This window comes from Populus alba, chromosome 8, assembly GCF_005239225.2.
Source record: "Populus alba chromosome 8, ASM523922v2, whole genome shotgun sequence".
In the NCBI taxonomy this organism is placed as follows: domain Eukaryota; kingdom Viridiplantae; phylum Streptophyta; class Magnoliopsida; order Malpighiales; family Salicaceae; genus Populus; species Populus alba.
In genome coordinates, this window is record NC_133291.1 from 13,096,552 (window position 1) to 13,121,210 (window position 24,659).

Here is a 24,659-nt window from a genome sequence, read left to right on the forward strand (position 1 = left end):
GTTTTAAAATATAATATAATTTTATTTTTTAAATATTAATATGATAAATTCTGCTTTTCTAGAATCGGTAATGAAGAGTAGAAATCTTGCGGCACAGACAGGGCAGAAACTAAAGGTTTTTAGACTGCTTGATCCTCAGAGCTAGAAACTTATAAAACATCACTATTTCTTTGAACTTTAACTCGTAAAATTAGAATTGTGAATCTTTATACTTTATTTTTTTCGTCAATAATTAATTTTTTTAATTTATACACGTGGCATTCATTTTGGGTTTTGTTTGAAAATTATGATATGACTTTTTTTTTTGTAAAGATCCTTTTTATTCTTTCAAATTAATTTTAATATATTGAGGGGCATTTTCATCATAAACAAAAATATCTACTAGATATATGAGTCACACTTGAACATCACGGACGATTGATTAAAAATTATCACTTGATTTAAAAAAAAAATAGATATCTGACATTTTATTCTTTTAGAGAAAAATATCTTATTCAAGGAGTCGCTACCTACTATTATGATAACTAGGAACCCTAAGTGGTCAACAGAGATTTTATGGTACATAACTGGTTACGCAAAAAGAAACATACTATCACCCCCTAAGCGTCCTACCTGAGGTAGACTGCGTTGTTGGTTTTGTCTAAAATTGCTTAAGAATTTTTTTCTTCCTTTCCCCTTTTTTATTCTTCCTTTCATGTTCCTGAATCTGGCGTCAGTGCACAATCCTACGAATATTTTCAACTTTGGCGTTGATAAATATCGCACAAATCCAAAAAGTATGATACTCCTGACTTTGGCGTCATTGGATATTTTTGCAAAAAACGAATTTGAAGAAGAAATTTTCAATGTCATTTTTTCTTGTTTATCCTTTATTATTATTTGCCATTTTTAAATGGAAATAAAAAAACATTGCATGACAGATTTGCATTAACAATAATAGGCCACACATTGAGCACATAACTTAAAAAAAAATACAAAACGCAAAGAAAAAAAATAAATCAAAGTGTGAGGGGTCCACAAATAAATCAATAGAGATCCCCAATTTTTTTTGGAATTTTCTGATATCGAAAAGTGGCTTATTTGACCAAATATCAAACTAAAATGGACATAAAAATTATGGCCAAAATATAAGGGTGTGCTTTGCCAAACACACCCTTAATAAACATAATTTGGGCTGGGTAGACCTAAAGCCAGATCCGGCCCACTCTCTTTTTTTTTTCTTGTTTTTTTTGGGCTGGGTCTAGCCCAACCAACATAGGCTGAGCTGGACCCAACCGACCCAACCTGATCACTAGCCCCAAGCTAGTGACCCAGTTTCGCAGCAGGCATGCGTGGCTCATCCCATGCGTACACTGCATAGTGCGAAGGTAATTAAATTACCTTTGTACTGTTTTTTTGCAACAACTACACAAAAACAAAGAGAAGAAGAAGACTTTACTTGGTAGAGCTGAAGGCGAAGGTAACCGTGTAGGCACTGGTTGGAGAATGTTCTCCTACTCCTCCTCTTTTCAGTCTCTCCTCCCTTTGTTCTTGGGTTTTTTTTTTTTTTTAGGGGTTTTCTCCTCTGTTTTCTCACTGCTATTGTCTCCCCTGTTTTTTCCTTTGTTTTTTTTTCTCTGTTTTGTTTTCTCTATATCGTCTCCCCCCTTTGTGCATATACTGAGATCTGTATTTATAGTACCAGAGTCCCTTCGTGTGTGAGAAACAAAGTTTAAATCAAACTTATTCTTTTTTTAAAGTTTGAATTTGATTAAAAATTAAATTTGAAAGCGGATAACTGTCATTATGTTGAAGACAAGGATTATCTTGAAATAGAGATTATTTTGAAGATAATGATAAAATAACAAAAACACATTATAATCGCTAGTTTTTACGCAAGTTAACAAATCACACTTGTCATCGAAATAAATCTATGATATTTTAATTTTATATTTTAACCCCTGTAAAATTAAATTAAAAAGCCAATGGATCAAAATTGGGTTAAAACAATATATATGGGCTTCATTCTAGGTAGTTGTTTTAACAAAAAAAAGAATCAATTATATTTTATTCCTTATAGTTTATAAGAAATAATTAATTAATTCTTCTAATATGAAAAATGATTAAATAATCCCTTTATTAGTATTGACCAATGTGGATTTAGGCTCGGATGTGGTATACTTGGTCTGTATTTTGCTTCAATTATAAATTTGAAAGTGTTTGAATAATAAAAAACAAGTTTTGTTGATAATTATTTTAAAATATTAATTAAAAAAATCTATAAGTTATAGTTTTCATTTTAAATTATAATCATAAAATGTACCTTCACCTCTTTTATTATTTGATCCTTAAACTCTTTACGATGTCTACATCCAATCCTTAAAACTATATCCTCTTTTTTTAGGGTATAAAACGAGCGGAAAGAGACCAACTTGGGGCTGGGAGAAATCCTATTCTTGGATAAAGTATGAAATCTTTTCTTTCTTTCAACTAACATTTCTGACTATTAAAAAAAAAAAAAAGGAACTAATATTTCTGACTACAAACTTGTGCGTGTACACGTGGAGACCCTCCGGAAGCACAGCTACCACTCATTGAGTCGACCAAAGCAAGCAGCCAAATCCATTCTCAAGTCTAAACCCTCTTTCTAACCCAAATAGCAAGAAGAAAACTATGCACAGTCCTTTATTCTTCCTCCACCACCACCGCCTACTCTCCTTTCTGCCTTTTCGCCGCAATATTCTTCCATGGCCAAGAATCTACATGAATAATCCCATATCCATATCTCTCCTCGTCACTTCACTCTCTCTACCGTTTACTCCTAGACATGACTCTCTCTTATACCTCATCACCTTCTACAAGAAACACTATCTCACCAGAAACCCGTGTCCTTCATAGGTCTCATTTCTATCTACCCAGAAGCCGCTCTTCTTTCTTTTCCAATGAATCCAGCCTCCTCAAGAAAGAAAGTCTTCCTTTCAAGCGTCACGAGAAGCGATCAACCACGAGTTTTCTTCCCATCTTGAGACTTAAGAACTCTAAACTCACACACCCTTCTGCCAGTATATCCTCTTTCGCAGAAGCAGGAGGCGAGGAAGAGAGAAACGAAGGAATTCAAATCAAGAAACATCAAGAAACAGTAAAAAACAAGGATGATGACTCTCCTGGAATGGCTCGGGCCTTTGATATATCCTCAAGAACAGCCTCTGCTATATCAATATTGATAGCATTTGCTGCTCTCAGTCTTCCCTTCTGTTTGAAGACTTGGGGACAGGGTTTGGACTTGAAAACCAAGTTCTTATCATATGTGACACTGTTATTTGGATTCTATATGGCTTGGAACATAGGTGCCAATGATGTTGCTAATGCCATGGGGACTTCCGTGGGGTCTGGGGCATTAACAATGCGGCAAGCAGTGTTAACTGCAGCTGTTTTGGAGTTTTCAGGAGCGCTGTTGATGGGTACTCATGTGACCAGTACAATGCAGAAAGGAATTCTTGTTGCTAATGTGTTTCAGGGAAAGGATACTCTGCTTTTTGCAGGATTGCTCTCTTCTTTGGCTGCTGCTGGTACTTGGTTGCAGGTGCACTTTGCGTACAACATTTTCTTCCCTTTTAATTCCTTTAGATATATTACATTTTTGAATTCATACGAGGTATATACGATATAATTCAATCAAGGAGTCATGTCTTTCGTTCATGAGTTAGTAGTGATATATTTTCATCAATCAAATTAAATGCTTAGGCATGCAAATTCTGCATTCTTTGAAGGTATAATAATATGCATCGTAAATCTTTCTTGATCTGACATTTTTTTTCGTAAGGATATATTAATATAAACTTGGTTCATCAGTAGCCCTCCAGTCTTTGCAATATAATAATATGAAAAAACTTTAATTAATCTCCCAGTTCAGGTAAAGTAGTGAATGTTGCTCGTATGAAAAAGAGAGTAAGGCGGAAAATATATAGTAAAATATGCATTTGGAATAAAAGAAAATTTTTCATATACAAAAGGATATACAAAAGGAAATGAACTAAACACACAAGTATATACTTGTGATGTCGATGCTAGAATTTTGATTCGACTGTTCTTGCTTTCAGCTTAAGTAACTATATATAATAACAATCCGATGTGAAACAAAAGGGGAGACAACAACAAGTAATGGCTGTGCGACCAATCAATTCCATAAGAATATGGGGATGGCTGTTGTGCAAAACTTCTTGATTCGTAGAACTCTATAGTGTGTTACCGCATCCATATGGGATGCAGGAAACACCAGAAAGTCTCTGTATCTCCGAAATCGGATACCTTATGACTTGTGAACCAATGAAATTACTCAACCTATTAGAGACAAAAAAGGGAATAACAGGGAAACGGTTTCTATCAGCGTTCCGTATGAGGATATAATGATGAGTATTAAGTAATGCTTTAACAAGGCTTTGCAGGCTCTTCATAAAACAGCTAAGGGACTAGGATGGGGCAAAAATTCTTGGGAGTCTGTTTATTTAATCTAACAAAACAGATGTTGGGATCTTATGTTTATAACTTTGCTGACAACAGATGTCGGGATCTTATGTTTTTAACTTTGCTGACTTCCTTTTGTGCTCTAGAACAATCAAATTCAGAATTGGAGCTCCCTTTCATGCATACGCATTACATTCTCATACTGCTAATATCAAGAAAATCTTCAAATGCCACATTTTGTGGCCTATTTTGTAGTTGTTGGTGACTTTCAAGATCTTTCAAATGCGTTATCCTGTTCTACTAGGTGAAACAATACTGGTTTCCAAGATTATCAAGCAGATAGCTATAATCTGGTAAGAGCATAAAATTTCTTGAAGAAACTGTCAGTATTGGCACTCCTCATACCATATCTAGTTAGACAGCAACCTATTTAAATAGCAAAATTTGCCTTACAGCGCAAGTTGCTTGAAACATCAATTTTAGATTTCTGTTAATTTTGCAGCCTGAAACTGAATCTTCTTATTCTCTAATATATTTAGTGAATTTGTCATCTATGACTTGTCCAGGTTGCATCATATTATGGCTGGCCTGTCTCTACCACTCACTGTATAGTAGGATCAATGGTTGGATTTGGTCTTGTCTATGGGGGACGTGGTGCTGTCTTCTGGAGTTCTCTGGCAAGGGTGACTTCATCGTGGGTGATCTCACCATTAGTGGGAGCAATGGTGTCGTTTCTCGTGTACAAATTCATCCGCAGGGTATGTTCTTCTGATTTGAACCAGTGAAGCTCGGTACTTGTATCAACTTGACGTGTAATATGCTATACAAAAGATCTGTTGCATTCAACCAAACGATAAATTTTTTTCTGAAAATCTTAGCATCCGAATCATTGGCGATTCCAAAATTCTAACCGTTTTTAACTTTTGTAGTTTGTGTACAGCGCTCCAAATCCAGGACAAGCTGCGGCTGCAGCCGCACCAATTGCTGTCTTTTTGGGTGTAACTGGAATCTCTTTCGCAGCCTTTCCTCTAAGCGAGATCTTTCCTTTGGCTCTAGCACAGGCTTTAGCCTGTGGTACTGCTGGTGCTTTCCTAGTTGACAGAATTATCCGGAAAAAGCTTGGCCATCTCCTGGTGAAAGCTAGTTCGACACAACCCGAGCCAAAAGAGAACGCTATACACAGCAAAAATATCGGGCTTCTCTCTGATTTCGCAGGACCAAAGGGTACACAGTTGGAAATAGTTTATGGAGTTTTCGGATACATGCAGATCCTCTCAGCCTGCTTCATGTCATTTGCTCACGGCGGAAATGATGTTTCCAATGCAATAGGTCCGTTGGCTGCTGCATTATCTATTCTGCAAGGGGGTGCCAGTGGAACGGACATTGTTATTCCAATAGATGTTCTTGCATGGGGAGGATTTGGTATAGTTGCAGGGCTGATGATGTGGGGATACAGAGTGATAGCAACAATCGGGAAGAAGATAACCGAACTTACGCCAACTAGAGGATTTGCGGCAGAGTTTGCAGCGGCTTCTGTGGTTCTAGTTGCGTCGAAGCTGGGACTGCCCATCTCTGCAACGCATACTTTGGTGGGTGCAGTAATGGGGGTTGGTTTTGCAAGGGGACTGAACAGCGTTAGAGCGGAAACTGTGAGAGAGATTGTGGTTTCATGGGCTGTGACAATTCCAGCAGGTGCTCTCTTTGCAGTTTTCTACACATGGATCTTGACCAAGCTGTTGTCTTACATATTGTGAGTATAAATTTACAAGATCAAAATGAAAAAGCTTGATGCATGTGATTAATCAAAATCACTCATCTCTTAAAAGAATTCGTGGTATTAAGCCGTCCTTTTTGAGCTGTGGTTTCCTTTTAGCATCAGTCGCCAATTTTTCTTTAAGGAACTGGGAAAACAAAATGATATTTTTTTTTGGACTTATGTTGGTATTTAATGATATTGACATGAGAACCCAATTTCAACCCACACATATATAATGCCACTTCTACTGTATAAAATATTTTTTTTAAACTGAAAAACTACCATTCGCGGATTGTGTTAATCCAACTCATCCTAATTTTGATTTTATCTTTTAAGAGAAGCTCAAAACAAAGTCATTTTGATAAAAAAAAAAAAAAAAAAAAAAAAAACGAGTTTTTTCCATGCATGAGGCCCTGGGCAAGTCATTGTGTTGACCCATGTCACCCCATAATCATAAGCAGTGTCATTTCTATATTTCTAATTTCGGAGGAAAAAGAACTGCTTAGAAGGACCAGTCCACATACCAGAAAACATGTTGTACAAGACATCTGGTTGATCACCAAGTCATGGAGAAGCTTCTTGTACAGAAGTAAAGCTGGGTTCCCACACTGATACACGGAAAGATCTTGCCTTAGGAAGTGGAGGTGCAAAAGGCTTCTTTGCTTTGACAGTCCTCTTCACTTTATATCTTGGCTGCCTATCCTTGGAAGCATAGAATTCTTTCGCAGAACCTACAGATTCCTCGGAAATGTCTCCGCTCTCGTCCCAAGTGATATTCGCATCAATTATCTCATCTTTACCTTCTGCAAATCCTTTCACTTTTACCCTTCCCATTTGTTTAAGAGTCAATTTCCGAGCAGTAGTGGATGGAATTAAAAGATATTTGTGACCTGGGAATAAATTTTCATCTGGCCATAACAGAGACTCCTGGGGGTTTTTGAAAACTCCAGGACGAGCAATCCAAGTGATATTTTTCCATTAAGTGGGATGCAGGAAGGGCATATTGATACAGCTCCTCTCTTCCACCAGGATGAAAATCTCTCGACTGTATGCATAAGCCCACTGATATAGGAGCTCCTTCCGGTTCTCTTTTCCTTCTAGACTCTCTCTGTGTACTTCCACTCAGGCCTAACAAATGAACACAGCCCTTCAGCAAAGCCGGCAATCAAAAGCTGTAAGATCCCAATATTTCATCTCACTATAATGACAAGAATGTGGGGAGCATTGTTCCAATGTGCGCTATTTCCATATTATTATATATTGCCAAGGCTTTCATGGCTGGCCATATCTAACTAGTGTTTTGTCCACAGAAAGGCAAGATGAAACCGAGGCTATCAAGAGATTCTTTGGCATAGGGGAAGGGAACAAGTTTCGTTCCTTTCTTCCACGTGAAAATCAAAGTTTGCCTAGGACAGCGGATATGAAACACCAACCCAAGAATAACTAGTTATCAAAAATATCGCATCGATTTGAAACTGCACTATCTCTGCAGGCACATCCTTCTGCTAATATCATACTCCCATAAACCTGATACAACCTGTCGTTCCAACTTCTTCACTCTCCCGCTAATCCAATTGTTATGAAGAATAAGACAGCCCCTTTTCATACAGGCTTTTTTCACATTTTTCTTCTGCCATAGGTTTAAGTATGCACCATTAGGGAAGAGGTTTCTATCCAAGAAATGAATGGTTAGATTTGTTTCGGGTTCCATGCATCTGTTATCACTGATTCGGTAGGATCCCCCTTCACCACACAATGTGTCGTAGAAGCTTGGCTGTTCAGAAAGGTTTGATCTTGCTGCATGCTTTACCACCTTCTCCATAGCAGCTACAGATGAAGCATCAGAACGAGCAAAGTAAAAACCAGAGTTCAAGCGCCTGGGTAAGTTTAAAGGTCCTACAGATAGAACAGCAGAACAAATAGGTTACAATTGAACTTCTAAGACTATAATAGAGATAAACAAGGTTATAATAGAGTCATCAAACACTGATCAGTATCAGTCCCCCAGAGTAACAGTAATCTAAACTCCCCTTTGCCCCTCTAATTTGTACTTTTACAAAACATAAGATAGGGTCGTTTGAAAAAAGTCAATAAAGTCACTTGCACCAGATTTCAACTAGATATTCTAGATATACTAGTTTCCTTCTGACCCCCTTGAACCAGTGTGCACTAAGCCAATGAGAAGAAATTGGTTATTTAAGTGCTAAATTTTTGAGAGAATTCACCTGTGTAATTGTACTCATCGGACTGTGCCACAAGAACACCAGGACCAAAAGAATAAAGCAATGGCAACGGATTCCCAAACCAATAAACATCGACATCACTTAGAAGTACGTTGTACCCAAGTTTCAGTATCTTCCAAACCATTCTGGACTTCACTTTGGTGACTCTCTGAAAGCAAGCTGTTCCAAAGTGGCAATCGTTAAAGCTTATGTTTCTCGGCGCTGATGGATCATGGAAAACAGGGAGGCCCTAACAGAAAATAGAAAATTTCAATTAACACACACAAATAGACAACAGCTTGGGGGGAGCGAGATCCCCAACTAAAATCCAGATAGAACTTTTGGGGCAATCTTCCCAAAGCATGATAGAATACAAAAGTGAAAATTTACTGTCCTAAACCATTTGGTGCAGCTAAACAATAAGAATTGCGCTCAGGCCATAATAAACCTTAGAATTCCTCTCGGCACTCAAAACCATAAATAGAGAACGGTCCAAGCAAAGTCCATTCCCCAGATGTTCAAGGTCATCCTAAAATTTCAATTCCTGGCAATGGAGAAAAAGAGCAAATGTAACTATTACAGCCCCTTCTCTAAACCAATATGCGGCCAGCAGCCCAAAATTTGTCTACCAGAATCACAAATAATCTCTTTATGAGCACGCCCCTGTCCACGTGCCTGTAATTGCACAGCAGGGAAACTGACCCCCATTTTAATTGAATTGGAACAAGAAACTTAAACTCAAGAGAAACAGAAAGCAATAAAGCAGTACCTGTAAGACAGAGAATTGATATGTTTCCTGATCAAGAGCACAAATGATGAAATTTGTGACCTGGAGTTGGTGTAATCTGCACACCCAACTCATTAGCATGTCCTTGTAACTATATCCAGCAACAGCAAGCACAAGTGTTTTGTTCTCGTCTGCAGTTATTGAAAGGAGTGACTCTAAAGAAAATGGAAAATCTAATGATTCCGATGACTTTAACTTGTCTCTCATAGAACAATTTAATGTTCTGTTTTGTGATTTAACATTTTCAGCAGAAACCATCCTTTTCCTCTGGGTACAGGATCTCAAAACCCTTCTAGTCCATCCACTTCCTGTCTGGCACACAGATGGATAAACGCTGTCTTCAGTTATGTCAGCAAAAAGATATTGCCCCTCACAATTCAAAAGATTTACAAGGCCAGAATAATTAATTTCTCGGAAAAACATCGAGCCATATAGTGCACCCAGATGAGAATTGCCACCTTCCTCCCAGCTTCTGTTTTCAATCTCTAAAACACTGGATCCTCTGACTGACAGTTCAGACCAATGTTCAGGATAATTAAGAGAGAGACATGAGATGGTCGAACTCGCATCAAAGACAAGCCTCAATTCAGATGACACAGCTTCATTGACGACCCAGTGGTTGTGAATCCCCTTGCCATACAAGAAAGGAGGTAGTACTCCATTATGTAAAGGTAGATTTCTGTTGTTCCATGCCATAAGCATTCTGTCCTCACAATGATTCCACTCCCAATGATGACCAAGTATCTCCTGCAACTGTTGGAATCAAGAATGGTGTCAATGTTGTAGTCCCAAATAGGCGGTCAACTTTCAGTCTGGGGTAGGAATCCTTCATACCTCCTGGCGTCTTACCCTTTCTCCATCGTCTCTGAGCCAATGTTCCCCAGCATCATCGAAGTGGAACGGGAAGTAGGAAACATTTCGTAACGAAGCCACAAGAAGCCAGTCACGGTCAAGTTTGTAAGCATAATTTAAGGTGGAGATGAGGTCAGGCAGAAGAACTGTTTGTGGATCAACAAAAACAGCTATGTCTGTTGTGAATAACCGTGATTTCTCTAGCATGGAATGAAAGAATGGGGTACCAAGAAACCTAGAAAACACCCGAATAAGAAGAGAATAAGCCTAATGGAATGGCATATTCCTCGTATTAAAATTGGGCAAGAAACAAGATAACAAACTTGTTGACCGAGCTAAGATAACCATTAAACAATCCAGAGCAGAGCCATCTAAAGCAGAGCTTTGCAGAGACGAGAAAATAATCAAATTAAAAACCGAAATAAATGCTTACGTGAAATCAATAGTGGAGTCAACCAAAACCCGGGAACCAAAAGCTGAGGCAAAAGAAGGGTGTTGAGTAAACAAAACGACAACGATTTGAGGGGACAAAGCAAGCCATGATCGAATAGCAAGACTCTGCTTGGAGTCAGCTGAAGCTGCAAAAGGGTCAGTAGGCGCTGAAAATATAGTAATTGTCGGAGGGCTTAAACCTTCGTGGTTGAAATTCTGGGGTCTTGTCAGCTTAAAAGAAGGTAGCCTCTGTGTGGCAAACAAGGAAAGACCAATCAACAAGAACCCATATAGCCAGACCCACCACAGTCCCATCTGCATTCCCTGTTATTCAAAAACATAAAAAGTTTCAGAGCACGTAGAAAGAGAGAGATGGTGTTGCTGAGGATTAAAGTAAAGAGATGAAATGAGAAACCTTCATTGTTGATATTGCTCTACTTCTTCTTCCGTGTTTTGAAAAGAGATAGCGGGTTTTAACCGAAAATGGAGTGAAACTTTAACTGAAAAGGGAGGAGGTAAGAAAGAAAGAAAGGAATGGAAGAGTACCAAACAAACCGAACCCACAAGGGCCATTGACAGCGCCACCACCAAGACGGGGAAGCGCATGAGAAGACATGTGAGGTTAAGCATGGTTACACACCCACACGTCACCTTCCATTACTTTTTCAATATTCAAAACTAATGCTTTGAAAATCACCAAACCATTTCATTTCTTTCTCTTATTAAAATCCCGGAGAATAATTACATAAACAAATTGTGGTGTTATTTATTATTATTATTATCATGTATGATTTCCTTTTGTTTTCAACTTTTAAAAACAAAAGATGCAATTATTCGTTTGTTTTGGTTTTCAAATGAATAATATCCCTCATGATGTGGATCCGAGGACAGGGTTGAAAATAGATTAATTCAATGATCCATCCAACATGGATTTACTCAACGATTCATCTACTTGGGATCTAGATTAGCTTAATGAAATTAGAGTATCTTAAGCTAAAAATTAGTTGATTAATAGTTTAAAATCCTTATTTAATAAAAAAAATTAAAAATAAATAAGATATATTTGTCAATTATATTTTATAAAATAAAAATTATCCTTACTTAACTTAACATAATGTTAATATTGAGAAGAATGTATATTTGTGTTATATTCATATTTATATTTTAAATTAAATGTAAATTGAGTTTCAGATTTAATAATATCTATATCCTATTGAATAGTATTTAAAAATACATTTTTATTAAGGTTTTATATTATTATAATGCACTTAAAATATCATTAAATTTCATAACTTAAGCATGTTTTATAATAACAAAGTCTGATAATATAAATATATTTAATTTATGGTAAATGTTCATTTTAAATCAGGCATATCTCACAATTTAAAAGATTAATTGATGTGTTTAATTATTAAAATTGAGAAGATAAAGAGATGAATAAGCTTAGAGAAAAGATACGGTTCAATTCAAACTGGAATACCATTCGATTATTAGGTCATAACTGGAGCTACAAACCTTGCATTTAGGTCTGATTTATCTTGATGGAAAGCTAAGACATATACATAAAACATTTATGCAGAGTTCAAGATTCAAAGTTGTCGTTTTCAAGTTCAAATCTTAACAATAAAAGAGAAGTTTGAATCTCTCCTGCAACTCAGACATTGTTTCGTGTTCAATCCATATCTCAAGTTTTAGAAGTACAAATAAGCTCTTTTTTTTTTGTTGGAAATCTAAGATAAATTCCCACAACTTTCATCCAGACCATTTATTCAAATTCTGATGTTAGCAATGTCGTTTTGTCCAACCAACAAGTTAATAACTAGCCACCAAGTCAAGAGTTGGCCACCAACTCAATAATTAGTCATCAAATCAATACTTTTAAATCTTAGCTTATAAAAGGAGGTATTTACCATATTTTTAGACATCTTGTTTTTCATATCAAGATCTTGCTCTTACTTTTTTTTTTCTTTGTATTTTAATAATGTTAGCAATGTTGTTTTGTCCAACCAACAAGTCAATAATTAGCCACCAAGTAAAGAGTTGACCACTAACTCAATAATTAGTCATCAAATCAATACTTTTGAATTTTAACTTATAAAATAAGGTATTTACCATACATTTAGACATCTTGTTTTTCATATCAAGATTTTTGTTGCTTTCTTTTTTTTTTTTGTATTTTTATAATGTTAGCAATGCCGTTTTATCCAACTAACAAGTCAATAACTAGCCACCAAATTAAGAGTTGGCCAAGTTTTATTTCATGTTATATTCTCATTAATTTCTTGTTTATACTTATTATTTCTTTTACTATACTTAGTTAACTTATATCATAACTATGTTCTTATCTTGTTTATTTATGTTTCTCATCTTCATTATGTTTAGCTAAGTTTATTTGGTCAAACTGAAAATGTTACACTAATGGTATTAAAATAAATACAGTATAAACTCAACATAAACTTTACTGTTTATATTTAATAAAATTTGCTATTAACATGTTTTATAATTGTTATCTTACTCTAGTTGTTCGCGCTCCGTTGTAGGTCGGATTATTATTTTTCTAAACTTAAAAAAATATTAAAAGTATGAAGATTTTTTTTGGTAGTATCATTAAATGTAATCAAGCAGTTCGATTTTAAAACCTGTCAACCTCTTTTTATATTAAACCACATGGAAGCTAATCCAAAGTGAGTCTTTCAATTTAATAGGTCCAAAGACAACATCAATGACCGGTAAAAATATAGTATAGCTTTTAAAAAAACATTAAGATATTTTTTTTTAATATTAAAACGATGACATATTAAATCGACATCGGTCATCCTACAACTTGGATCATAGACTTCAATGTGTTTAATAACATTTTTATATTTGTAAATTATTTTTATTTTTTTATATAAAAAAATAGATGCTTACAAAATCGAGCACCAACCCTAAAAAGATGTTATTGAGATATTGACAACCCTACAAAAAATAAAAAAATTAAATAAACCATTAATTTCATTTCCTAACCGATCTAATATTGAAGAAGAGTGAAATAAAAAAAATAGAAAAATTAAAGGACAAAAAACTATATAAAAAAAAATATCAATTTAATGGGTAAACCTGTTAAACCCGTAAATCGAATAACCCGAGTCAATATATCAAACCCACAAATTGGATAATGAACTTCATTGAAATTAATAACTTGTTTTTTTTTTTTTAACTATTGTTTATTTAACTATACAATAACAAAAATAAGTGATTGCAAAACCAAGCATCAAACCAATACCAATACTTTTTTTAAGACTACAATAACTTCATAAAAATCAAAATAAAACAAATTATAAACTCAATTCTCAATCAATCAAATATCAAAGCATACAGTTGAAAAATATAAATTAAAAAAAAAAAAAGCTAAACTCGCCAAACCCTGTCAACAGGCATATGAACTTTTTACAATTTAATAACATGTGTTTTTTTTTTCAAAACTATGTTCTTAACTAAAAAAAAAAAATAGACAATCATATAATTAAATTCAATTAAAAAAAAAATATATATATGTTTAGCTAAACTCGCGAATCGAGACAACTAGAATTACCTTGCCAAACTCGCGAATCAAGTCATTCATCCACAAAGTTTAATAACCCATTTTTTAAAAAATATATTTTTTATTTAAATAAATCATCCTAAGATATTTTTTTTAATATCACAGTAACCATATAAATGGTAAATTAAAATAAATTATCAATTCTAAATTCTCATACACACATTATATAAGAACTAATTTTAAAAGAAAAAATTAAATAACCAAAGGAGATAAAAAGGATAAAATAAAATCTTTACTATGGATTGAAAAATCAGTATTTTCCCCACGCCCATCCATTCAAGTTGATTAAGATGAATTTCATCCTATTCAATTCAATTACCATCTTTACTTGAGTGTCGAACCAATGATCTCATTCAAAATAAGATTGGAAACATATAATATTCAAGTCGTGGATGAAGTTCGAGGGCTTCATTTTGTTTGATATGACTTTCATAAACAAATTTATCTTTCGAACGCAATTTAAAAATTATTTTTCATAAATAACTTACCATTAAAATAAGTTAAGTTAAAAGCATGTTTTTAAAAAAATTAACCCTCATCAACTATTTTTTTTTTATAAAGATAATAAGAATCAAAATTAACAAGTAGAAATTAAATATTTCAATTTTGATTAAATCAAAATCTTGACTTAAATTTACGAGTCATACTTGTAAATTTCCAATGAATAAAAAAAATATAATTTGAATCCAAATGGAACTTTAGATGATCTAAAAATTCACATACCATCTCATATCTTCCAGGTGGCACAGTTAACCAGACAGGGGGAGGGCTTCAGTGAATACTTTGCCGGCTATCTTGTGGGCGGGATGGTTACACTTGCAGGAGGTGGGTAATAATGAGCAAAAATACTTCAACTTGATCTTCCCCACTCATTCGAAGAACTACCAGTCATTTCAAAGTTTTACCATCAGATTTCCCCAACTCTCACTCATAACACCCTGTGAGAATTGCTTCACTCAAAGTTGTTTGTAATTAAACTATTATCTAAGTTGAAAAATTCCTGGATCAAACAAACATGAAATGCACAGAGGTTGTCTTCATGTTCAGTGATAAAAGCACTAAAACTTAAATGTTGCACAACAAAATTTCCCGCAGCATGCTATCGGAATATAATACGAAACAATTTTAGAACAGACAGGACCTTCATTGAGCACCCCATCAAAGCCATTACCAGTTAAACTCCCTAAGCATGCCGGGACTGACATATCAGAAACATTAATCCCTGACTGCCAAGGAATTGAAGCCAGATCCCGAATTCAGATAAGACTCATTAGATCCTTCAAAGAGAATCGCCTTCCATTTCAGAGCCTGAATCATCCCAAGGAATCCTTCACTAAGATCATTTGTGTCGCCTGACAGGTGATTGGGATCTTGATCTCCTTCTCCTGCAAGAAATTAGCACAGCTACTGAACCAGGTAATATTGCAATTCAAAAACCAGAAACTAGATGCTTTCACCTTTGCAGAAAATGGTTGGGCATGTCTCAGAAACACTAACACAATCTTAATCTTGAATTGCATGGAAACATACCTTGTGGTCTCAAGAGAAGAGTAGGGAGAATGCCTGCGCTGAGAATGCTTGCTATGAGGTGACCGCGATACTTGTCTAGAAATGAAAACACCCATCATACTTATTTGGTGAGTTGAAAACACACAACTGAACAGAGAAATGCTTAGCCTCGTCCAGAATCAAACTTGACAAGTATTTTGATTTCCGTAAACACTTTTGCTACTATTACCTTAACAAAGATGTATAGACTACCAAACACCATCAAGCTTTAACCAAAAAAGACAACGTATATGACCACAGCCCCTCATAAGAAAAAAATAATAGTATTTTTTTTATCCAAGCGAATTAATTTTTGAGATCCCAGTCACCTCCCAACCCCCACCCCCAGGTTTCCTTCAAGAAACCATTACATCCACATTGTTGAATTCAGTCCAACTAGATGAGAAATATCCATATATAAACACCCAATGTTATTGAGGCAACATATCTCTAATTTGTTTTTTCAATTGAAAAGGTAGAAATATTCATTTCAATCTTCTACAAGAAGAGCATAAAATTATAATTTATTTTACTTTTTTCTAACTAAAAAAAAAAATAAAGTGGCCACTTATTGTAGGATTGAAGGAGCACTAAACCCAAAACATGGAACAAAGTGATGCTGCCATGTGCTAGACAGAGGCTGCAAACTACAAACAGGTCAAGACACCCATTGCTCAGGATTTTTATAAGCTATAGAGATGAGACAGCTAAAAAAGAACTACATTGGGGGGGGGGGGGGGGGGGATTGTGAACATGTTCACTGAAGACAGGAAATGCAATATGCACAGATGAAATCACATAAGGTGTCGAACATGACAGCGAGCCAACAGTAAGATTGAAACTCACACACTAAAAATTGAGGACAAAAAAAGTGCCTATAATCTTGTCCCGTAGCTCTGTATCTCTGGATCATTGCACTGAATTTTGGTTACATGTGCTATCAATAAGTCAACACATATCTACTTGATAATGGAATATGCACCATACGAATTTATCTGAAACATGGAAGTGTACTTGATAATGACACAGGCACAAGTATTTCTCTCAAAGATGTCTACACCAACATCTAAGAGTATAAAGATGGTAAGATTGCAGCGGCTTTCCACCCCACAACTCTTATTTTTCTTTCCTTTCTTCTATTGATAAAATAACTCCTAATTCTTCTCAAAAAATGCAAGCAATTTCAACTGATTTGCTTGCTTCCATTAAAAGAGCGAGCTGGCTAGGTTACTTTGTCAGTCCACGCATTAAGGAAAGTGGACTTGAAAAATATCACAAGAAACTACATTCAATAATTGTCCACGAGAAAAATCATTACCAAAAACCATACTACATTTGAATTATTGACAAGAAAAGATCAAAGAATCCTCTAAGCATTTATACAAAGAAAAACCTGGGTCCAAACAAGAATACTAGAATTAATTTAAACTGTTATTTACTCGTTCCATGTTCGTTAAATGAAGATGGACACATTATAGTTTCACAATAGTACCACATAATAATTTGAATATTAAAACGGGTAGAGAGAAGTATAAACATAGGAGATATGATAAGAAAAATGAAATCCTGATATAGGAGTACCTTCTTCTAGATCTGACAGGTGATGGTGAAGAACGTCGTTTCCTGGAATGTTTCCTGCAGTACACAACAGAATATAAGCATCCACACTGCAAATCTCAGAGGGACAGGCAGAATCTCAGAGGTGAACCTCTTAGAATCATCTGATGCTTCATCACTTGAATCATTGTCCTTGCTGTTTCTACCCCTACTGCTGATTGAAGAGGAACGTGTTCTCTTGTGCTTACTTGAGTCACTGGTAGGTTTATGTCTTGCTCTATCTTCCTCCTTTTCCTTTGAGCGATCTCTCTTTCTGGTGGCATCTTCTTTGACACTAGATCTGTGCAGTTTTTCTGCATCTTTCCTGTCCTCCTTAGCTTCAGGATGAGAAGACCTTCTTCTTGATTCTGGTTCCTTTGCGCTCTCTCCTGTCTTATCTTTTCTTTCTCTCTTTTTCTCTTTTGAACCATTCAGATCACCTGTTTTTTCCTTGCTCGAATGCTTTCCATCATGTCTCCTATGACCATCATCCCCCTTCTCATCTGCCATACTCCCACTACTTCTACTTTCATGTCGACTGTCTTGATCTGGTCTCGCCCTGGTATCCCTAGCCTGAGAATAATCCACCACTGGTTTTTCCAAATTGACACTCTCACCAATTCGTTCAGATTCAATTTTGGCATTTTCTTCAATTGTAGCTTTGGGCACAGCCTTGTTATTGCTTTCTAGTATTTTTTCACTATTAACACTAATCTCAACATGTCTAACTCCAGACACAACCTTGGAATGTGCATGCTCACTCAACTCACTAAAAGCACCATTGATTTTATTATCAGAACCAACTGAACTTGTTTTGCTCAGATCAATCTCTATATTTGTAACTCCAGAGTTCTTTCCAAGTTCTACTTGTGAATTGCCATTTTCAGCTGCATCATTCATATCTTCAGCACTCTCTGGAATGGCCAACAGTTGAGGCACAGGATTTTTACTTGAATTTGATATGCTGGAACTCTCGATTTCATCATCTTCATCAGAGGCATAGTTAACAAGACCCAAAACATTTCCATGAGAGCTGGAACTAGATTTTTCATTGACATCTTCATTCTCAGATTCCTTGGTTCTAACAGGAACTAGAACCTTTGCAGAAGCCTTTGGAGTTGAGATAGCTGGGTGTGACGGTGATGGTACCTTATGATTTGAAGCAACCGGTTGGTGCTCAACTGCAAAGCCGAAAAGGGCCATATAGACAAGATTTTAAAGAGCAGAATAAAGTTAACATGCATATGTAGTTAGAGGAAGATGTATAGGCATGGATAAAGACTTGGATGTTATGGCATGATTACCTTCTATTATCAGGTCATCTTCATCAAGAACTTTCGTTGCAATTTCATCAAACAGCTCATCAGTAACCTAATCAAAACATGGAGGTTACAACTACCAGAGAAAGAAGATAATTCAAAAACAATAGAATTTATGCAGTTATAACCTTCAAAAGAACTTCAGTTAGGATACGTTTGATTTCCTGGTTAATAGCAGCAGTTCTAGCTGCTTCGACATAATCCTGCAAAGAGTCAAAACAGAAAGACAAAGAATACAGGGAAAAGGATGTTCATTGTCCAAAATCAAATGCAGATCATTGCATGAGAAGAAAACTCATTGAAATTATCAAGAAACATATCTAGCAAGGAAAAAAAAAAATCTTTTATCAAGGGAGAGAAACACCAAAAGTGCATTAAACATTGAAAGATTAAGCGATTGAACCTCATCATCATCCTCTTCTTCGGTCGACCTTGGGGAACCAATGCTTTTGCTACCTGCTTGATTACCCTTTTCAAATGATTTATCAACACCTTCTTCGTCCATGGATTCTATTTCCTCTCTAGGATGTTCAAGAGAGGACCTTGTCATCACAGAAGCTTTCTTAATTATTTCTTCTTTAAGCCAATTAGGTACAGAAGCCTGGAAAATTTTCCACAGCTCAATAATAATCATTTTAGTTAAATGCAAACCATTCTAAGAGTGTACCCACCTTTTTGGGGCGTTCAGAAATGTTAGAAACCCCATAAGCATCTGCGAAGCCTCCAGTAGGATGAAGTGCATTTCCAGCACCGAGACCATATGGCACACCAGCAGGTGAAATTGGGGGCTGAAAACTTGTTCCAGGAAAATTTCCAAATGGTGGCGCAGCATGCCCAGAAACAGAAGAAGGCACTATGGTAGGATCCTTCAGAATAAACATGGTAGCTTTTAACAAATCAGTGTAAGACCTCTAAAATAGAAGAAATATTTGCAATATTCAGAAATCCAAAAAAACCTGAGGCCCTGGTGGAAGAGCTGGAGGATAAACTACACCAGTTGTAACAGCAGGGGTCCAGGAACTAATTGAAGGCATGGGTGCAGCAGAGCCAATGCCATTCACAGTTCCTACTGAATCATGATGTGCAGCATAACTTAATTGTGCATGAGGATCATGATCACAACTGAAACCAGGTGCAAACTCCAAAGGCTGATTACTGAGATCAGCTGTGGGATTAGCTGCCTGATTGCTATATGCAAAGGGCTGCTCAGTCAAAACTGATCTACCAATAGCAGGCAATGATGGCGGCAGATGATGCTGTCCTTCTTGAGCAGAGGAAATGGGCAAAGGCAATGATCTGTAAAGCTGCTCCTTTTGATCTCCAGTCTCTTCTTTACCTGCCATACAATTGAGTAGTCAAACAGAAGAATAAAAACAAACGGTAATGTATAAACTCTTGGGAGAAATTGAAGTTTAACTTGGCCTTCAATAAACTTGCTCCTAAATATTATGTGTACAAAATTCAATTCACTGCATGAATTCTATAGATTTTAATGTAGCTTTAGATATTAAAGATCATGGTGAGAACAGTGGACTTCATTTTCCCAAGTACTTGTAACTCCAATAGGAGAAGATGGTGCTTTATCCCCCTTTTTTTTTACAGCAGGAACTAAGAACAAATTTTCCTTAAACCTTATTCATCAAAAAGACAATACATCTCTCAAAGCCACTTTGTCTTGCATGCCTATTTCATAAGGGGTGAAAAGGTTGAAAGTGTTAAAAACAGTGTCCCATAGGAGCAGTTTTGAGCACAACCTTCACATGCAAGTACAATATGCTAAATTAATTATTACCTGTAACAGAAGAATAACTAGAAGGTACCTCCTGCTGATGAACAGATGGACTTGCATTTGAAGTTGCAGCTCCACCAAGGTATGGTTGAGGCCTATCAGAAACATGTGAAGGTTGCCCCATGTTGAAAGATGCATTCTCCTGTGGATAAGCTACTGGCAGCTGGTGTGGAGCGGCTGAAACTGCAAACTGTTGATAAGTTGTCGCAGGAAATGGCTGCTGCTGAACACCTTGATAGTGAGTATCAACAGTTTGTGGATTCTGATCATAGTACCAACTTTGTTCTTCTGATCTGCCAACTGTTGTAAATGGAGACTGAGGATGTTGATCCTCCGATGCACCGTTTTTGGTAGCTGCCCATGCTCTGGCCTTAGCAGCCCAATCCTCCACATGGTTACGTCCTGCTGCTATTATAACATATCGTTACAAAGTTAACCCCAAAAATAATTTAAAAAGAAAAAAAAAACAAAACAAAACTCCTCGCAAGGCTGACGAGCAAGAAAGGTTCATATTGGTAGTCTATAGTTTTTTTGTTTTTCTTATCCACAATGCTGATAAAAAAATTTCAAGCCACACCATCCAAACTAGGGCAATAAAAGGGAAAGGATGTCAGGAATTGAATTTGGATGTAAGGGTAGTTACCTGATGGATATTCCCAAGCTTGGTGCTGCTGCTGCTCCCAATTAGGATTCCCCCATTCCTGAAAGCAAACAGAAATAAATTAAACAAGCAATTCATTACCAGTTAATTTATTCTTCTAAAACATCATATAAAACAGCATAATCTCTCTAAAAATGGCCAAATTAATGCCCTAATTATAGGCAGCAAAAAAAAAACCTAGCTTCACAAAGTGCAGAGATTTAAGATTAAGCATCGGGCGATTCACCTGAGAGTGAGCTTGTGTTGGCGGAGGCACGTGGGGCCGAGGAGGAGGGAAGTGGTGGCTTTGAGGGGGAAGGTGCGTGGGATAAGGATATGAAGAAGAGGGGAGAGGGGGAGGAGCAGGAGGGGGAGGCCACTGCTGGGGAAGTGGAGGAGACACGGAGTGTGATGGTGGTGGTGGATTGTATTGGAAAGGGTTGGAGTACCATGAAGTGCCTCCTTGTGGTTGTTGAGGGAGCGGTGGTCTTTGCTGGTACTGGTGGTAGTGGTGGTAAGGATCCGCAGGCGGCGGCGGCACTTGCTGTTGTTGCTGTTGCGGTGGTGGTGGGGGTCTCATGTATCCGAGATGCTGCTGTTGCTGTTGGTAAGCGTCCATTTTTGGGTCTTTAACTCGCTCGCCCTGGGGTTTTAAATATATTATTGCCTTAAAGAGAGACAAGCAAGGGTTTCGCTTCCTGGACACGGTTTGAATGCCAACAACAACAAAACGAAGAGCAGTTTTACTTTTTCCATGTAATGAGTTTTTTTATTTTCTATTGGAATAATTTATGAGTTTTTTTTTATTTTTATTGGAGCAATTTATGAGTTTTGATTTTTTTTAAAATAAAAAAAACTTAAAAAAAATATATTATTTAAAACAAAAACTGATTTTTTCATGCGATCCACCAAGCCAAAATTATCGAGATTCAGTTTTTTATAAAGTTAAAATTTTATATCAATAAAATTAAAATTAAAAGTACATTGTAACTTGATTGAATTAGAAGGAAGGTGATATGAAAGTATTGATTTTTTATATGTTTTAAGAATTTTAAAATTTTTTTTTTAAAAAATAATTAATATTTTTTGTGTTTTTAGATATTTTGATGTGTTGATATTAAAAATAATTTTTAAAAAATAAAAAATATATTTTAATATATTTTTAAATAAAAAATTATTGTAATTACACTTCATCTTCGAAAATGTTTTTTTTTTTTTTTTTAACGTTCAACAAAGACAATGATGACGTCCGTTGGGCCACCTCTCACATTCCTTCTCCTTCAAGCTTACATTGGGCCCATGATTTTCTCCCCTCTTCTTTTCTTTTTCACCTCTGGAATCTGGATAGGCTTGGCCTAGGTTTAGGCTTCGGTTGGGCTCTCCCGAGATGGGCCTGGACCAATCCACCTCTTTTTCTCTCTTCTTTAACCTTCATTCCGTCCACTTGTACTTTTGTTGTGGAGCCCGACCACCCCGGCAAAAGTTTGACAAGTCTAGGCTAGCTCGGGCTTGAAATATGTCTAATCAAGGCTCGTACATTTGTGGTGCGGCTCGAGCTACCCTTTCGATTTGAATAGATAATTTCATTTTTATTGCTGGACATGTTTTTTAAATATAGTGTTTTTCAAACTGTGTATTTAAATTAAAAAAATATTAAATTTATATTTTTAGTTATTTTTTATGGTTTTAATATATTAATAAATAAAATCATAAATATATATAACAAGATATCATCTAAATCACTTTCAATTAAAAAATCACTTATTTTTTTTTACATACAAATAAATCTAGTATCCCTACTAATGAAGTGTTGGTAAAAACACAAATTCGATCCATAAAAAATGTATTTATTGAAAAGAAAAGCCATAAAATCCCTGAATAAATCTAGTCTTACTTTTTTAAAAAGATGCGAGAATATCTAAATAAAAAAAAAAAAAATCATTGATTAATATTGTACATAAACATTTATGGGATTGAGCACTTAAGATTAGTTTTAGAGTTTTTAAAACCTATTTTCATTATTAATGAAATCAACTCTATATTTTCGTAAAAAAAAAAAAAATTCATTTCAAACTATAAAATTTATAGTATGTTTTTTTTGTGATTTTTTTTTTTATCAAGATCACATCTCATTATAATTCATAAAGAAAAATGATTCATGATTAAATCTCGCATATTAAAATTTTATGTAAAATAATGTGTGATAAAGGATAAAATCAATGAATTTAAAATGATTAATTTTTTTTAATAATATTATTCATTTATAAATATATATGCGCCAAGTCACCCCATTGTAGTAATGAATAATGTACTACATGTTTTAATTTAAAAAGCTAAAATTTTTAATCATTTACTTGAATTAAATAATTAAAAAAATTAAAAAATATATAATAATGCACTTTTAAAAAAATCACAATTTTTTAATAACGAATGTGTGAGCATAAATAGAAAATAAGGAAGAAAAAAGAAAAAGAGAGAGGAAGCTGAAGGAACCGAAGAGGGGAGCCTCATTTACCGAAACCCACCTTTAACTGCCGCGACCACATTCCAAAATCTGAGGGCAAAACCGTCAACCGAAAATTCCCTTCATTTTCTGTCGCATATATACACTTCCCAAACCCTAAGCGCTCGCTCTGATTCACCCGCCGCCGTTCAAACACAAAACAACAGATCTCCAACACCCCCCCCCTCCCCCACCCCCGAGAAATGACAACCCGCTTCAAGAAGAACCGGAAGAAGAGAGGGCATGTCAGTGCTGGGCATGGACGCATCGGCAAGCACAGGAAGCACCCAGGAGGTCGTGGTAATGCTGGAGGTATGCACCACCACCGGATTCTCTTCGACAAGTACCATCCCGGTTACTTTGGTAAAGTCGGTATGCGTTACTTCCACAAGCTCCGCAACAAGTTCTACTGTCCGATCGTGAACATCGACAAGCTATGGTCCATGGTTCCACAGGATGTTAAAGACAAGGCAACCAAGGATACTGTGCCGATGATCGATGTAACTCAGTTCGGTTACTTCAAGGTTCTGGGGAAGGGGGTTTTACCTGAGAAGCAACCGATTGTTGTCAAGGCCAAGCTTATTTCGAAGATTGCCGAGAAGAAAATTAAAGAGGCTGGTGGAGCTGTTGTGCTTACTGCCTAGGTTAGGATTTTGAATTGTCTTTTTTTCCCTTAAAAATTCAAGCGATTAGGGATACCGTTGAACCACCTATTTGGATTTTGCTTATCACATGGTTTTGTCGCTTGCATTGCTTCATGCCCTTTTGTTATTTGAATTGATTGCTTGATGTTATTCTTATTTGACTAGTTAAATAAGATTACTAGTCATCTTGCAATCCTTAATCTTCTCAATGCTGACTTGTTTTTGAGGGTTTTCTTTTGCCTACATTGGCTAGAAATTGAAGTAGCCATGGATTTGAAAATGCTTAGAGCATTTTTAATGGGAAATGCTATTTTAAAGAGGGAAATTGATAAAATAGCATTTTGAATAGTATATTTTTACCATGTGTATTCTAATAGAAAAAAGTTATTTGAAAAGCCAATTCTATTAGAGTGAAATAAATAAGTGATTTTTTTTTAATGATTTTGATGTTATTTTTTTTCCACATGGCTAGATTTAATTGGGTTTTTTTTTGTTGGCTTTACTTTGTTAGTTTTAGCTCTTTTGAGAGATATGTAGGAATAGTA

The 24,659-nt window shown here is 35.8% G+C and overlaps 4 protein-coding genes across 7 annotated transcripts; 2 read left to right on the forward strand and 2 right to left on the reverse strand.

Annotated features, from left to right (window-relative positions):
* The first annotated feature begins 2,491 nt into the window (after positions 1-2,491).
* Positions 2,492-6,315, forward strand: LOC118038048 (inorganic phosphate transporter 2-1, chloroplastic). The gene is made up of 3 exons (XM_035044327.2): positions 2,492-3,562; positions 5,010-5,201; positions 5,373-6,315. The coding sequence occupies exons 1-3, from the start codon at positions 2,807-2,809 to the stop codon at positions 6,195-6,197; spliced, it is 1,773 nt and encodes a 590-aa protein (XP_034900218.1). The 5' UTR covers positions 2,492-2,806; the 3' UTR covers positions 6,198-6,315.
* A 322-nt stretch (positions 6,316-6,637) lies between these two features.
* LOC118038036 (beta-arabinofuranosyltransferase RAY1) lies at positions 6,638-14,904 on the reverse strand. Of its 2 annotated transcripts, none has more exons than XM_035044313.2 (6): positions 14,799-14,904; positions 10,494-10,816; positions 10,043-10,295; positions 9,191-9,961; positions 8,425-8,671; positions 6,638-8,095 (listed from the first exon to the last, which is right to left on the reverse strand). In XM_035044313.2, exons 1-6 carry the CDS (start codon positions 14,799-14,801, stop codon positions 7,680-7,682), a joined length of 2,013 nt encoding a protein of 670 aa, XP_034900204.1. In that variant the 5' UTR covers positions 14,802-14,904; the 3' UTR covers positions 6,638-7,679. The 2 variants fall into 2 exon arrangements, with proteins under 2 accessions (XP_034900204.1, XP_034900197.1); XM_035044306.2 differs by lacking the exon at positions 14,799-14,904 and adding an exon at positions 10,908-11,181.
* Positions 14,653-21,736, reverse strand: LOC118038021 (uncharacterized). 3 transcript variants are annotated; one of them, XM_035044284.2, is made up of 12 exons: positions 21,215-21,736; positions 20,971-21,028; positions 20,331-20,735; positions 19,495-19,874; positions 19,210-19,404; positions 18,942-19,139; positions 18,667-18,741; positions 18,524-18,590; positions 17,332-18,400; positions 17,205-17,258; positions 15,606-15,680; positions 14,653-15,460 (listed from the first exon to the last, which is right to left on the reverse strand). In XM_035044284.2, exons 1-12 carry the CDS (start codon positions 21,584-21,586, stop codon positions 15,415-15,417), a joined length of 2,994 nt encoding a protein of 997 aa, XP_034900175.1. In that variant the 5' UTR covers positions 21,587-21,736; the 3' UTR covers positions 14,653-15,414. The 3 variants fall into 3 exon arrangements, with proteins under 3 accessions (XP_034900175.1, XP_034900165.1, XP_034900156.1); XM_035044274.2 differs by having other exon boundaries at positions 14,653-15,680; positions 20,331-20,732; XM_035044265.2 differs by having other exon boundaries at positions 14,653-15,680.
* A 1,875-nt stretch (positions 21,737-23,611) lies between these two features.
* Positions 23,612-24,264, forward strand: LOC118038014 (large ribosomal subunit protein uL15x). Its single transcript, XM_035044251.2, has one exon. The coding sequence runs from the start codon at positions 23,674-23,676 to the stop codon at positions 24,112-24,114; it is 441 nt and encodes a 146-aa protein (XP_034900142.1). The 5' UTR covers positions 23,612-23,673; the 3' UTR covers positions 24,115-24,264.
* Positions 24,265-24,659: the final 395 nt, after the last annotated feature.

What these genes read in the sequence shown, in the direction of transcription:
- LOC118038048 (XM_035044327.2), top strand. Translation starts at nt 2,807, where the DNA reads ATGACTCTCTCTTATACCTCATCACCTTCTACAAGAAACACTATCTCA. An exon ending in CTGCTGGTACTTGGTTGCAG is followed by an intron (nt 3,563 to 5,009) that starts GTGCACTTTGCG and finishes TGACTTGTCCAG; the next exon opens with GTTGCATCATATTATGGCTG. An exon ending in TGTACAAATTCATCCGCAGG is followed by an intron (nt 5,202 to 5,372) that starts GTATGTTCTTCT and finishes TAACTTTTGTAG; the next exon opens with TTTGTGTACAGCGCTCCAAA.
- LOC118038036 (XM_035044306.2), bottom strand. An exon ending in ATCAATTCTCTGTCTTACAG is followed by an intron (nt 8,672 to 9,190) that starts GTACTGCTTTAT and finishes ATTTTCTGTTAG; the next exon opens with GGCCTCCCTGTTTTCCATGA. An exon ending in CGATGAGTACAATTACACAG is followed by an intron (nt 8,096 to 8,424) that starts GTGAATTCTCTC and finishes TTCTATCTGTAG; the next exon opens with GACCTTTAAACTTACCCAGG.
- LOC118038014 (XM_035044251.2), top strand. Translation starts at nt 23,674, where the DNA reads ATGACAACCCGCTTCAAGAAGAACCGGAAGAAGAGAGGGCATGTCAGT.
- LOC118038021 (XM_035044265.2), bottom strand. Translation starts at nt 21,586, where the DNA reads ATGGACGCTTACCAACAGCAACAGCAGCATCTCGGATACATGAGACCC. An exon ending in TAACTGAAGTTCTTTTGAAG is followed by an intron (nt 18,591 to 18,666) that starts GTTATAACTGCA and finishes TGTTTTGATTAG; the next exon opens with GTTACTGATGAGCTGTTTGA. An exon ending in GCATCAGATGATTCTAAGAG is followed by an intron (nt 17,259 to 17,331) that starts GTTCACCTCTGA and finishes TGTGTACTGCAG; the next exon opens with GAAACATTCCAGGAAACGAC.